Consider the following 15,953-nt stretch of genomic DNA (forward strand, 5'->3'; position numbering starts at 1 on the left):
TACTAATAAATATCTTAAAAAATTTCTCACAAAATCTTTAAAATATCTTTTAGAATATTTAAAGAATATATTTTCAAAATTAGTTAATTAAAAATATAATTATTACAAAGTATAATTGGAAACTAAATTTTAGTTTAGTTTTGATTGTACGTAAACAAATATTATTAATTATATCAAATAATTTTAATAATATTTTAATGATAAAACAATTTTAAATTGATTTATTTTTCAAAATTAAATTTAAGAAATATTTAAAAGATGTTTTTTAAAATAAATATTCATTTCTATTTCTAATTTAAAAATAAAAATATCTTATCTATTAAGCACATAAATTATAAATAATTTCATATGTGATTGTTTTTTTAATCTAGATCACCTGAAAGTCATACCTTTAAATGTGTTTACCATGTAATACAATTAGTTTACACCTCCGTTCATAGATGAAACATCTGATCTTTATTCATATCGTATATCTATACTATTAAAAGGGAAGGAGTCCCAAAAAATCTACTTATGAAAGATTGTTGGACCTATTCATTAAACTTAGCTATTTTTTTGGCCTCACCTTATATTTCTCTAACTATACACTAATCAATTATCTTATATTTCTCTAACTATAAAATAACCAATGCTCTTATTTAATACTCAACTTACTATAATACACCAAAGATTTATACATCAATATTATTAATTCAGAATCATTGATATATTTCACTCCTATTTTTCCTTGGAATATTACTTTTGTGCCACTAAACCTATTAAGAAAAACAGATTATTTTATAATTGATTTAATAATCATACAACCCATGATCATTTTTCTTTAACAAAAGCAGTTACTATAAAAACATTTGGATTTATTGGTAATTAAAGTCTGAACAATACCATACTTTTAATTCATATTAAATGTTTTATGACCCAAACTAACATAAAAACATGATGCAAGTAAGGTTAACAGAAAGTTAAAAACATGATACCATTCGACGGTCAAAACATATTAACTTCCAATTACGATTAGAGAAATACTTCACAGTACAACAACAAGCTTAATTATATTTCAAAATTATAGCTTTTTCTTTGAAAAACCTTCCTAGGTTATTTTTGTGATGAAAATCTTTTACAACTGGGTTTATTAGGAGAAAGGGTTTTGTATAAATATTTTCTCAGGAAATTATAGCATTTTTAGAATGTTTTTTATGTTTAAATAAAATATATTATTTATTTTTAACATTTATAGGTAACTCAACTATACTCAACTTAATAATAATTTTATTTCTAAAACTCAAAAAATTAATCTTAATATAGTCATTATAAAACCTATAAACTAGAATGTATAACATAAAAAATGTAGTTTATTCAATTTTATATCTTAGTAAAATTTATATGAGAAGTTTAATCAAATTTTGAAAAATATTATCATGTTATTTTAGATTTTTACCATGTCATCTGGTATAGATTCACGAGTTAATATGGATTTTAGATTTTAAAAGATTTTAACTAATGAATTTTTATTAAATTGAAACTAGATTATATATGGTGACTACGTTTACTGGTTTGACTGTGGATACCACTTATTGGTGTTTTGGTTCCTTTTAGTGGAAAATTAGACTGAATGTTGATGACTTATTAAGATATTTTTTTTAATATTTGAAAAACATGTTTGAGTAATTTGTTTTTATTGGATAATTCAGCTTATAAATAGTATATTTAAGATATTTGGTTATTTAGAAATTACATATAATTAATATTTGTAGGTATATAATTTATATTTTAAAAATTCAGGTATCTATTTATCTTGGTTCTAGATATATATGATATGTTCGGTTATTTATAAATTTTGGTTCAAGTTTGGTTTCGTTTTTTCAATATAGTACGGGTTGATTATTCGGTTCCGAATAATATGGCCAAACTTATAAACTATCTTATATACAAATTTATATTAAAAATTATTAAATTCAAAAAATAAACCCGCGCTTTCTAAGCGCGGGTCAAAATCTAGTAAGACTTTAATCTACGATTTATAACATCTGTATATTCCTCTGAATTAAAAACCAATTTGGTTTATTATTTAAACAAGTATACTAAATTGGTTTAATTAATCACTATATATCAAGTTCTCTATTATGTAGGTTCAACTTAATTTAATTTTCACATATATTCTAAATTTAGAAATAAAAGAAAATTATGAAAATTAATATTTTTACATAATAATGTTTTCAAATTACATTTTGTTACAAAAATACAAAATTTATAGTAAAAATTTTATACGCCACACAAATATTATTCTAAAATTAGATAATATATAGCAACAAATTATATTAATTTATTGATATATTTTATTGCATAATCTAAAATATTTTTATATTAAAGAAAACGCGTACGGTCGTGCGGGTCAAGATCTAGTCTATCAATACTATTAAAACAGAAGTACATTTTGTTATTGTTTGGAAACAAAGATAGGAGTATAAATTATAACTATTTGGAAACATGGATAACAATATAAAAATATATTATCTTTTTAGTAATTTTATCAATATAATTATATTAATTATCTTTCTATATTTCACCGAGTTAAACAATTTCATTAATTATATCACCTAAACAATACATCACATCATTAAGTATATTACCATAATAATAACAGTGTTGATTTTTATTTATTATTAAAATCAAAAACGTATAATAACTGGGTTTGCATATGGTTAAACATTCGGTTTAGTTTGTTCTACTAAGACGGTTTTTTAGTTTCAATCGGTGAAAATTACGTAGCCAAAAACATAATTCAAAGACATATTTTTGTGATTAAAATAATAACATAAATTAAAATAATAAAAATATATTATGTTTATTGCCTCTTAATTTTTCACTCTATAGAATTATTTTATTAAATAAAAAATTATTTCTAATTCACTTAATTTAGCCAATCACATAAATGGTAATGTTTATTAGTTTACAAAATCAGTTAGTCATGAACATTGACTATCCATTTAGGTACGAGTTATTCTTTTCGTGTATCATTTTTTTTTGAAATTACGCACCATTTGAATATTATAAATTTATGTGTGAGTTTAAATTGGGTCCTTCTGGGTTTGAATGAGTTCGGTTCTGATATATAAGAACCTAAAAATATCTAAATAAACAAATGTATCTGAAACGTGTTCAGATATTTGTACCAAAAATAACCATATTACCCGATTCAGTCCAGGTGTTTTGAATACAATTAGTTATATTACGATCCATCTAAAATATATAACACTAATTATGAAAAAAATATCAAATAATAAAAATGTAAGAAGTGCGCAGATTAATCTCTAGTTTGCATTATTACTCAACACATGTGCTTTTTTTTTGAATGAATGTTAAATTTGTATTTATCAAAAAAAGCTTTTTTACATTTTTTTTTTTTACCATGTAGATCCTGGAGTGCAAAACACAGTGGTGGAGGCATTGCATCCTATAAGATACAAAGACCTTCCGACATCAGGATTTGGGCCTCTAGAATCATTTTTGGAGAGCTGTAGGGTAGTCAACAAAAGAACAGGTTCTGGCATTATCCTCAACACGGCAAGCTGTCTAGAAAGCTCTTCTCTGTCATGGATGCAAAGAGAACTTGGAATTCCAATGTACGCACTAGGCCCTCTTCATGCTTTAGCTAAAGCAGTGAAATCTAGTTTACTGGAAGAGGACAGGGGCTGCCTTGAATGGCTGAACAAGCAGAAGCCGAGGTCGGTGATATACATAAGCCTGGGAAGCTTGGGTAGCATGGAAATTAAGGATGTTTTGGAGATGGCTTCAGGATTGTATAATAGCAACCAACCTTTCTTATGGGTCATCCGGCCGGGCTCTATCGTAGGCTCCGAGATAGAGTCATTGCCAGAGGAAGTCAATAAAAAAGTCTCAGAGAGAGGATACATTGTGGAATGGGCACCACAGAATGAAGTACTTGGTCATCCTGCAGTAGGAGGTTTCTGGAGCCACTGTGGATGGAACTCAATACTTGAGAGCATTGAGGAAGGAGTTCCATTTATTTGCAGGCCTTTTCAAGGCGAACAGAAGTTAAACGCAATGTATTTAGAAAGCGTTTGGAGGATAGGGATTCAGCTAGGAGGAGAAGTGGAAAGAGGAAAGGTTGAGAGAGCTGTGAAGAGGTTGATTGTGGATAAAGAAGGTGCAAACATGAGGAGAAGAGCCCTTGATTTAAAAGAGATGATCAAAGCCTCCGTAAGAATTGGAGGCTCCTCGTACAACGCATTCGATGAGCTCGTCAAGTACTTGAAGGTAGGGAGTGAAGAAGCTGAACCTCATGTATAATTAGAGATCACTAAAACGTCTATTTTGAGCTAGATATACACAAAAATTCAGTTTCAACAAAAGCGATAATAAACAGAAATGTAATATTTATCATGCTTTATGAAAGACATATATCATTACCCCAGAACAAGCCCACAAGTCACAACCATTCGTGTTTAGTTGTTATTTTTTTTTGTCAACAAACGGCTATTCTATTACTCAAACATGAGGTGGTCTGGGTAGCCAGACCGGAATAGAACAACCAATAAAACAAAGAGATCTATGAAAAGATCAAGCATTCCTAGCTAAAGAATCAGCAATTTCATTCTGTGTTCTTGGCACGTAGGTGATCTTGAAGTCCGAATAACACATGAGGAAGATTTGAATGGCTTCCAGCTCCGTTGAAAACTTTGGCCAGGCTTGGGGTTCCTTTATCATAGCTATCAGGTCCTTGCAATCTGTACCAAAGTGTTGGCAGTTTGAATGTTGAAGCATGCTTTCCAATGCCCATTTAAGATCACTATTTAAGATGATATTATTATGGAAGTATTATTTATAAAATTATACTTATGAAGAGACCAATTATAGGAAAAAATTTTAAGATAGTCAATATGGAATCTCGTCATCCATTCATAGATGGTATTCTTTACGTAATTGTTATAGAATCACACAATCAAAGCTTTAATAAGAAGTCATTCTCTTATTAATCAAACTCACAACTCACAAATCACAATATCAAAAGTCACACATATGCATCTCAATATGCATCAGTATATATATGACTATATTGTTCCTAATCTCAATAGGATAAACACAAAACAATATTTCTTAATCCTAATAGATATTCAAATCTTGATGGGATTAGGATAGCTTCTTCTTCAAGCTATCTTCAAGCTGACACCAACATTCTCCCTCCTAAGCTTGAACTCACTCTTGCACACGTCATGAACACCAACAAGGATCCTCATTTCGACAAACTTAGTTCTACCAAGAGACTTGGTAAGTATATCAGCTCGTTGCTCAGTTCCTGGAACATGTTCGACTTCTACTTGATCATTCTCAACGCATTCTCTTATGAAGTGGAATCTTCTGTGTATATGTTTGCTTCGCCCATGAAACACCGGGTTTCTTGTCAAGGCAATTGCAGATTTATTATCAACCCTTATTGTCACCCGTTTGCAGTCTTCGCCGACAACTTCACTAAACAACTCTTGAAGCCAAATTGCTTGCTTCGCAGCTTCCGTAGCAGCCATAAACACAGCTTCACATGAAGATAATGCAACAATTTCTTGTTTCTGCGAGCACCAGGTTATAGGGCTTTCACCAAGATAGAACACATGACCACTGGTGCTCTTCCCATCATCGGCATCGACGTTGTGTGAGGCATCACTATAGCCTATCACATTCAAGTTCGTGCTTCGTTTAAACCGGAGTCCTAGGGAGCAGGTTCCACGTAAGTACCTTAAAACCTGTTTCAGAGCCGCGGCATGAGACTCCTTGGGTTCCGCCATGTACCTGCTGAGAACTCCTACTGAATAAGACAGGTCAGGACGCGTATGAAGCAGATATCGTAAGCATCCAATGTTCCTTCTATAACTCTTCTCATCGACAGTCTTCTCCTTAGATGACTTGGACAAGTTCACATTTATATCCATCGGTATGTGAGTCATATTACATGAACTCATGTTTGTTTCCTCAAGAATTTTCATCGCATACTTCTCTTGACTCAACACAATGTATCCTTCATGTTGATGTACTTCTATTCCCAAGTAGTATGTCAATATTCCAAGGTCACTCATCTCAAAGTTCTTCGACATCTCTTTCTTAAACTCTAATATCATAGCAAGTGATGATCCAGTGACCAACAAATCGTCAACATACACCACAACTATCAACAAACCTCGCTTTGCTTCTTTCCTGTACAGAGAAGACTCCTTTGAGCACTTAAGGAAGCTCAAACCACAGAGAATCTGATTTAGTTTAGCATTCCAAGCTCTTGGTGCTTGCTTTAGACCATAAAGTGCTTTCTTTAACTTATACACCATCTTCTCTTTCCCTGCGACAATAAATCCTTCGGGTTGTGTGACAAATACTTCTTCTTTTAACTCTCCATGAAGGAAGGCCGTTTTTACATCAAGGTGATGAACTTCCCAATTCTTTGAAGCCGGAAGTGCAATGACTAATCGTATAGTCTCAATTCGTGCTACTGGTGCGAACACTTCATCATAGTCTATGCCATGCCTCTGAACATACCCTTTAGCGACCAATCGTGCTTTGTATTTGATAACACTCCCATCAGCATTACGTTTTATCTTAAAAACCCACTTAAGAACTATAGGTTTTACACCAGTAGGCAATTCAACCAGGTCCCATGTATGGTTCTTCTCGATAGAAACTATTTCTTCCTTACAAGCATTGATCCAGACATCTAGTTCCTTAGCTTCTGTAAAATCCCAAGGCTCCTCATTGATTACCATTAGCAGTTGCTCACACTCTGCTTCAGCAAGTAGTATATAATCATCAAGATATGTTGGTTTTGAAGTTTCTCGTGTTGATCTTCGCAACTGTGCTTGTACATCTCCATCATCGTTTTCTTCATCACTTATATCAGCACGAGCTTCATCACTAGCAGTCGAGGTCTCATTCGTAGTTTCACTAGCTGCGATCGGGTCATCATTCGATTCCTTTATCATCACAGAGAACCCTTCTGTCTCGTCGTTTTCTTTCTTATCCCAGCTCCATTCTTTCTCTTCCAAGAAACATACGTCCCGACTCACTACTATACGTTTGCTTGTGGTATCAAGGAGGCGATAAGCCTTTGTTCCAGGCTCGGTTCCGAGGTGTACTAGCGCTCTTGACCTATCATCAAGCTTCTTCCTCCCTGCAGAATCAGTTTTCGTGTAGCACACGCATCCGAACACTCTGAGATGGCTGAGGTTTGGCTTTCGCATTCTTAGAACTTTGTATGGTGTTTTTCCGTCCAAAGATCTCGTTGCTACTCGGTTAATTAAGTAGGTGGCATGTCTTACAGCTTCTCCCCATAGATAGTTTGGTAGATTCATGTGTTTCAAGATACTTCTCGTCATCTCCAAAAGAGTTCGGTTTCGCCTTTCAACCACTCCATTCTGTTGAGGTGAGTAGGGTGCTGTTAAGTGTCTGTTGATGCCGTGTTTATCGCAGTAAGTTTGAAACTCATGTGAACTCTCCACCTCTATCCGTTCTGAAAGTTTTGATCTCTGTCTGAGTTTCTTGTGTAGCAATCATCCTGAAACTTTTAAATTTTTTAAACGATTCACTTTTCTCCTTTAGTAACACTGTCCACATATAGCGAGAGTAATCATCGATAAGGACAAACACATAACGTTTCTTAGCCGGAGTAGACGGTGTGATAGGTCCACATAAGTCACCATGGACGAGTTCAAGTGGTTTTGAAGCTCAATATGTCGTTGATTGTGGAAAAGATGCTCGAGCATGCTTCCCGCGTAGACATGTCGTACATGTCTCCTTGTCAATGTTAAGCTTGGGAATGCCTAAGACCAGTTCTTTGTTGATCATTAGCTTCATCGACTCTGTGTTGATGTGTCCAAGGCGTGCGTGCCACTTAGACGAGTCACTAGACATTACTTGCAGGCAACGGATTTGATCAGCTTGTAGGGTTATTTTATAGAGACGGTTGCTTGATCTAGTGGTTTTTACCATTAGTTCTCCTGATCGATCGAACAACAGAAGAGTATTATCATGCATACGAACTTCACAGCCAGCCTCAGTCGCTTGTCCCAAACTCACGATATTACTCCTAAGGTTCGGTATGTAATATACGTTGTTAAGCACTTTCTTCTCTCCTCCTTTGAAAGTAAAACGTATGGAACCTCTTCCTACTATGTCGATGCGCGAGTCATCTCCAAATCTCACTTGACCAGTAATGCTTTCATCAAGATCTTGGAAGAATAGTCTGTTCCCGCTCATGTGATTGCTCGCACCATTGTCGAGATACCATGTATTCTCCAAGTTAGTCTCAAAATTCTTTGGATTTACCTTCCTTTCATTTAGATATACTACTTCATTCATCATCAGTTCATCAGCCTCATGTGTATCATCTTCCTTCTTCTCACAGGTTTCTTGGAGTTTCAATTCCTTCTCCGGACAATCAGATGCATAATGACCAAGCTTATCGCATTTAAAACATGTAATGTGAGAGATATCTCTGTTCTGTCCCTGTCCTTGTCTATACGCCTCTCTCTGGCGCTCAAAGTTACTGGAGCGGCCGCGACCTCGTCCTCTCCATGATGATCTTCCGCCACGTCCTCTACCGCGATTATTACCATAGTTGTTGCTGTAACCTTCTTGGTTTGATCCCGAGTTAGCAGCATACATTAACTTTTCTTGATCATCAGATTTTTCTTCTTCCTCTGCACTCACTCTTTCTTCGTATGCCTTTAATCTGCCCACTATGTCTTCGAAACTTGTTGTATTCAAGTCAAGAACTTGCTCGAGAGAAGCAACAATTTGAATATACTTATTTCTTGGCAAGCTTTTAAGGAATTTTTTCACAAGCTTAGGCTCTTCTAGTATCTCTCCCAATGATGCAGATTTCGACGATATCTCAGATAACTTTCCAGAAAACATGTCAATTGTATCTTCATCTCTCATCTTCAATCTATCAAATTCAGCCATAAGAGTTTGTAGTCTAGCCTCTCTTACTCGTTCAGCTCCAACGTTTCTTGATTTTATTGCATCCCATACTTCTTTTGCTGTATCAATCTCCCCAACTTGCAAGATTAAAGCTTCCGGTATAGACTGGAACAAGTATGCGATTGCTTTATTATTTTTCTTTTCATCCTTAGTTCCAGGGTCTATTGTTTCCCAGACCTCACTAACTTTAAGAGCTACCTTCATCCTCATGGCCCATACTGTGTAGTTAGAGGAGGTTAGCATTGGGAATTTGATGGAGGCAGGGCCGGTATCTTTGTTGTTCTCTCCGGGTATGTCCTTCACGTCTTCCATGGTTGTCGCTGTCTTAGTAATGCAGTCAGATGATTCAATCAGATGGTTTTTATATAAGGCTCTGATACCAAATATAGAATCACACAATCAAAGCTTTAATAAGAAGTCCGTCTCTTATTAATCAAACTCACAACTCACAAATCACAATATCAAAAGTCACACATATGCATCTCAATATGCATCAGTATATATATGACTATATTGTTCCTAATCTCAATAGGATAAACACAAAACAATATTTCCTAATCCTAATAGATATTCAAATCTTGATGGGATTAGGATAGCTTCTTCTTCAAGCTATCTTCAAGCTGACACCAACATTTGTTACTCTAGACGGTGAGGGTGACAATTTTAGTTTAACGAGTTTAAAATAGGTTATTCGATTAAAAAATATTTAGTAAATGTGATTTTACTTACAGTCAGTGAGGAACATATTAACCCATATATATGTATATATATAACATAATATATTAAAAAAATATATTTTTCAAAAAAATTCTTCGGTTTACGGTGCTGGTTGGATTTGATATTGGTTTTGGGATATAAACTTTAAGAACTGTTTGAATATATACCCCAGGTCTAATAGAGTATGAGACTTTTATTTTCAAGTCGATTCCGAGTCGGGTTTTTTGGATACAAAATATTCTTGATTAGTTATGTTAGGTAACTAATAAGAAAATATAATATGTTACAAACTTTAGGATAAAGTGAAAATAATTTATGATATGCATATGACACAAGTGTATAGTCATGCAACTTGACATATTTAATATAGTTACCAAAATGATATTAAATTAATATTAAACACAAATATGATTACAAAAAATAACATAAATATAAATATTAAATTTCACAAAGAAAAACATAAACAAAAAATATATCCGCCCTTTCAAGAGCGGGTCAGAATCTAGTCTATATTATTAAAATAGAAGTACAAATATAAATTAACCCTTAATTTTTCAAATTATTTACACTCATATGTCACTGAAGTAATAAATTTACTTACATTTTAGTATTCTTGTCTTTTATAGTTTAATTAATCCATTTTCCTAAAATAAAGTATAACAAATTATGTTTACTAATTTAAAAAATATTTCCTATAATCTAGCTAAACAATAAATTATACTTAATCAATGTCAAAAAATGTAACAAGATTTTATTATTAGGTCCGGACCCGGGAGGTTACATGTGTAGTTTGCTAATTATTATCTAAATTGTGGGCATAAAAACAAACTAGGAATTGATCCGTGCACCCCCGCGGATATTGGTTTTTACATTCTTATACAATGATATTTGATTTTCATAATTAGTGTTATATAATTTAGATGAGTCGTAATATAATTAATGGTATTCAAAAGACCTGGACTGGGTCGGGTGATATGGTTATTTTTGGTGCAAATATCTGAATCTGTTTCAGATACATTTGTTATTTAGATATTTTTAGGTTCTTATACATCAGGACTGAACTCATACAGACCTAGAAGGATCTAACTCAAAACCCACACATAAATTTATAATATTCGCGGAACTTAATTTCAAAAAAAAAAATACCTGAAAAGAACAACACGTACCTAAGTGAATAGTCAATTTTCATGCTTAACTGATTTTATAAACTAATAAAAATGACTATTTCTATGTGTTTGGCTAAATTAAGTAAAAAAGAAAGAGTTTTTTATTTAGTAAAATAATTATATGGAGTGGAAAATTAAGTGACAATAAATATAATACATTTTTGTTATTTTGATTTAATTTATTATTTTATTCGCAAAAATATGTCTTTGAGTTATGTTTTTGGCTACGTAATTTTCCATCGATTGAAACTAAAATAATAAAAAAATTAGTAAAACAAACTAAACCGAACGTTTAACCATATGTAAAACCCAGTTATTTTATATTTTTATTTTATAATTGGTACATAGTTAATGTTGATTAATTAATAAATTAAAACATGCACTATTATTATTATGGTAATATAATTAATGATGTGATGTATTATTAAAGTAATATAATTAATGAAATTGTTAAACTGACTGAAATATGGAAAGTTAATTAATGTAATTATGTTCATGAAATTACAAAAAAAACATTATTTTTTTATACTGCTATCCATGTTTTGCAAACAATTTTCATTTATACCGCTATCCATGTTTTCAAACAGTACTAAAAGTAATTCATTTTTAATAATATAGATTTTCTCTAAAAGTACAAATATCATCTATATGTTAAAAAGAATCCATATATAAAAGAAAAATTCTTCAGGATAGTCATTTTAGTTTATTTTTACAAAAATAGCACTCAAGAATAAAAATGACCAATATAAATTTTATTAAACGGCAAATATACATTATATCCTAAAGTTAACTAATCTATAATTAGGTTTTAAAGTTGAGTGGTAAGGTTCTGAGGGTGAAGTTTCAAATTTTAAAAAATAAAATATTAATATTAAAAATTAAAAAAAAGCTGTTTTGATCATTTTTAGAGCTATTTTAGTGATAAAAATTTTAAAAAGGATATCCGAGAGAATTACCCTATATATGGATTTTGTACCTCATTTTTTCAATTTATAATTTTCAATTTGTTCTCATAAATGCACAACAAAATCCCAGAACACCGTGCAGAGAATTATTTACGTTTTACAAACTGTAACTGTAGTTGTGCCATTTTATAAGTTATATTATTTTTATTTAAATGTCAAAAGAGAACATGCGATCATGTGGAAAAATCCACCAATTCCATGTTGGCCAGAACAAACCAAACAATTATTGGCTAAGGAGATTTTAATAATAATATGGATCCGATCACTTATGAAGGGATGTCTGCTTTGAGATACGAAGGAGGTGCAGAAAAAAAAAAGTTAAAGCAATGGAAAAAATAGCAGAGAAGAGAAGGATAGTGTTGGTTCCATTTCCAGCACAAGGGCATATAACTCCAATGATGCAACTCGGACAAGCCCTTAGCTTTAAGGGCTTCTCAATTACAGTTGCTCAAGGAGCATACAATCAAGTAAGCTCTTCTCAGCACTTCCCTACCTTTCAATTCGTCACCATACCAGAAAGCGTACCGGTGTCTCAAAAAGAGAGCCTCGGACTAGTCGAGTTTCTGATGAAGCTCAACAAAAACAGTGAGGCAAGATTCAAGGACTGTGTAGCTGAGTTGTTGCTACAAAATGGCAATGATATCGCCTGCATCATCTATGACGAGCTCATGTACTTCTCTGAAGCTGCAGCTAAGGAGTTTAAGATCCCAAGTGTCATATTAAGCACTGCCAGTGCTACAAATCATGCTTGTGGCTGTGTTTTAAGCAAACTCAATGCCGAGAAGTTCTTGATTGACATTGAAGGTATCCAGTACTAGCTTATTCACCATTCTGCAACCCCGTCTTTTTACTAAACAGAGGTTTATATTTGTAAAAAAATATATATATATTTTTTCAGATCCTGAAGTTCAAGACAAGGTGGTGGAAAACTTAGATCCATTAAGATACAAAAACCTACCAATTTCAGGAATGGGGCCACTGGATCGTTTTCTAGAGATATGTAGGGAAGTATTTAACAAAAGAACGGATTCCGCTGTAATCATCAACACGGCGAGCTGTCTAGAGAGCTCGTCTCTATCATGGCTGAAACAAGAACTCAATATTCCAGTTTTTCCATTAGGCCCTCTTCACATTACAGCTTCAGCAAATTCTAGTTTACTGGAAGAGGACAGAAGCTGCATCGAATGGTTGAACAAGCAGGTACCGAGGTCAGTCATATACATAAGCTTTGGAAGCAAAGCTCAAATGGAAGCAAAGGAAGTTATGGAGATGGCTTGGGGATTGTGTGATAGCAACCAGCCTTTTTTATGGGTCATCTCCGAGTCACTGCCAGAGGAAGTTAGTAAGATTGTGCTAGAAAAGGGATACATTGTGAAATGGGCACCGCAGAAAGAAGTACTTGGACATCCAGCAGTGGGAGGATTCTGGAGCCACTGCGGATGGAACTCGACCCTTGAGAGCATTGTGGAAGGCGTTCCAATGATTTGCAGGCCTTTCAAAGGGGAGCAAAAGTTAAACGCAATATATGTAGAAAGTGTTTGGAGAATAGGATTTCAGCTTCAAGGTGAAGTAGAAAGAGCAGGGGTGGAGAGAGCCGTGAAGAGGTTGATCGTGGATGGAGAAGTTGCAGGCATGAGGGAGAGAGCTCTTGTTCTGAAAGAGAAGCTTAAAGCCTCTGTAAGAATTGGAGGCTCCTCATACAAAGCATTGGATGAGCTGGCCAAGTACTTAAAGACAGAGTGAGAAGCTGCACTTTATTCATTATTACAGATCACTGAATTTGTTTAGAACAAGCTTACAAAATTTCTGAAGTACAGTACTTGGTTTTCTTCTTTATCTAAATAAAAAAGCAATTCAAATCAAATAAGAGTCTCTTTTGGAAGTTTGTCTACAATGGAATTGTTGCATAATAAACAATTTTTCTGTTTGGAAAATCTTACATGAAACCAAAAACGACAAGAGGAAAGATCAAGAAGTAAGAAGCATCTTCGCTTTTGTAACCGCCTCATGGTACTCACATACATCATCCACCACATGTGCAACATGTAGTAAATAAGGCCAAGAAAACGTAGTATGGATGAATCACATACACAAGTCTGAGAATCTGATATTTATTCCAGAAAGACGCTTCTTTCTATTAATCTTATAGATCAGTTACATTAGGCCAAGAAAAAAAAAGAAGAACGATTTAAATCTCTTGAGCTCTCGAACGCAAGCTTCCAAGTTCTTGGTTGAAAACCTTCTTAAGATACAGTTTCAATAGAAAATAAAACTATAAGATAATAACCTAAGCCCTAAAAGATGACAGCATATATGAAGGCAGAGAAGAACACATCTACACTAAGATATTTTTCTAACAATATAGCTACGAGTCAAAATAGTTTTCTCAGGCGAGAAAAACTCAATTAAAGATTAAGCAATTCACAGTTCCTCCTACAAAGGTCTAAGGTAATTGGCTGAATGAGTTTATTCCATTATGAGTACACGATATCTATACAATACAATAGAACTTGTGTATCAAGGTATAATAACTACACAATCTACTTTCTATATCTACACGCCCCCGCAAGATGGAGGCTGTGTACGGACTCCAATCTTGGAGAACAGTTCTTGGAATCGTGTACGAGGGAGAGGTTTCGTCAATGCGTCAGCGAGTTGATCTTTGGTAGAGACATGAGCGACACGCAGAGCCCCGGATTGCACATTATCGCGGATGAACGACACGCAGAGCCCCGGATTGCACATTATCGCGGATGAAGTGATAGTCCAACGCCACATGCTTCATTCAGGTGTGGAACACTGGATTCGCACATAAGTATGTTGCCCTGACATTGTCGCAGTAGATCACCGGAGCTGCGGGAATGGCAATAGTGAGTTCGTGCATGAGGGAGCATATCCATCGCAGTTCAGACGCTGTGTTGGCAACGGCACGATACTCAGCCTCAGTAGATGATCGAGCAACACTTGTTTGCTTCTTCGCTGACCATGATATTGGCGTAGTGCCAATGTAAATGATGAAAGCGTTGGTGGAAACATAGTCATCACGGTCTCCGGCCCAGTCAGCATCAGAGTAAGCGTGCAGAGTAGAAGGAGAGTCTTTCCGTATCCAAATACAAATTACCAGCGAGATAGCGGAGAACTCGTTTCGCAGCATGCCAATGATCGTCTGTCGGCTTATGCATAAACTGGGAGAGTTTGTTTACTGCATATGCTATATCTGGCCGAGTAAACGATAGGTATTGGAGGCTGCCAACAACCTGTCGATAGTCAGTTGGATTCAGCAGAGGCGCACCAGAGGAAAGAGTGAGCTTAGGATGTGTGGCCATAGGTGTAGAGACTGGTTTCGCATCTTCCATCTTTGTCTTCGCGAGAAGATCAAGAATATATTTATGCTGCATCAAATGTAGACCAGCTGATGATCGCGTGGCCTCTATACCCAAGAAGTAAGAGATGTGACCGAGATCTTCTATGGAGAACCGAGAGGCCAAGGTAGCAATAAACTTGTTGACGAGAGGCAGATTGCTTCCCGTAACCAGTATATCATCGACATATACCAAGATATAGACAACCTGCTGGCCTTGACGATAGATGAACAGGGACGTGTCGGCTAGAGAATTTCGAAATCCCATGGAACACAAAGCCCGTTTAAGTTCCTCATACCATGCTCGCGGTGCCTGTTTAAGGCCGTAGAGAGCTTTTCTGAGACGACACACATGAGTAGACCGATCCTTATCAATGAAACTGCGAGGTTGAGAAACATACACCTCATCTTGCAAGGTTCCTTGAAGGAACGCGTTATTAACGTCCAGCTGCCGAATTGTCCAGTCGTGGCGAACAGCATGTTCCAGCACCAAGCGAACCGTGGTTGACTTGATTACAGGGCTGAAGGTCTCAGCGTAGTTGATACCATATTCCTGATTGTAGCCACGAGCAACGATCCTTGACTTTAACCTGCCATCATGTTTAATAGTATGTATCCATTTGGTGTCAATCACATTTTGATTAGGAGCTGGAGGAACTAAATCATATGTGTGATTAGCAGTAACCGCATTGAACTCAGTTGACATTGAGTTACGCCACCGGGGATCTCGCAAAGCTTGGTTCAGTGTGGTAGGGATAGTAGGGG

At 34.7% G+C, this 15,953-nt stretch overlaps 3 protein-coding genes across 5 annotated transcripts in view; 2 read left to right on the forward strand and 1 right to left on the reverse strand.

The window, feature by feature from the left end:
* The window catches only part of LOC103873298 (UDP-glycosyltransferase 76E6-like), a 7,848-nt gene extending 3,421 nt beyond the window's left edge, over window positions 1–4,427 (forward strand). Inside the window, exon 2 of the mRNA XM_009151721.3 lies at window positions 3,413–4,427. Within this exon, the coding sequence (XP_009149969.1) occupies window positions 3,413–4,308 (896 nt within the window). The 3' untranslated portion in view covers window positions 4,309–4,427. The remainder of the gene's footprint in view (window positions 1–3,412) is intronic.
* The window catches only part of LOC103873299 (UDP-glycosyltransferase 76E5-like), a 21,169-nt gene extending 7,478 nt beyond the window's left edge, over window positions 1–13,691 (forward strand). The window contains exons 2-3 of one of the 2 annotated variants that reach the window (XM_009151722.3): window positions 12,102–12,631; window positions 12,726–13,691. In XM_009151722.3, the coding sequence (XP_009149970.1) occupies window positions 12,154–12,631; window positions 12,726–13,570 (1,323 nt within the window). In that variant the 5' untranslated portion in view covers window positions 12,102–12,153 and the 3' untranslated portion in view covers window positions 13,571–13,691. Of the gene's footprint in view, window positions 1–11,872; window positions 12,632–12,725 lie in introns of those variants that run through there. The other variant, XM_018659906.2, reaches the window with a different exon arrangement.
* The window catches only part of LOC103873296 (transcription factor LUX-like), a 20,317-nt gene continuing 18,050 nt past the window's right edge, over window positions 13,687–15,953 (reverse strand). Inside the window, exon 3 of one of the 2 annotated variants that reach the window (XR_004448781.1) lies at window positions 13,687–14,066. The gene's annotated coding sequence lies outside the window, so the exon portion shown is untranslated. Of the gene's footprint in view, window positions 14,070–15,953 lie in introns of both variants that reach the window. The other variant, XR_633912.3, reaches the window with a different exon arrangement.

This window comes from Brassica rapa, chromosome A06 (genome assembly GCF_000309985.2).
Source record: "Brassica rapa cultivar Chiifu-401-42 chromosome A06, CAAS_Brap_v3.01, whole genome shotgun sequence".
NCBI classification, from domain to species: domain Eukaryota; kingdom Viridiplantae; phylum Streptophyta; class Magnoliopsida; order Brassicales; family Brassicaceae; genus Brassica; species Brassica rapa.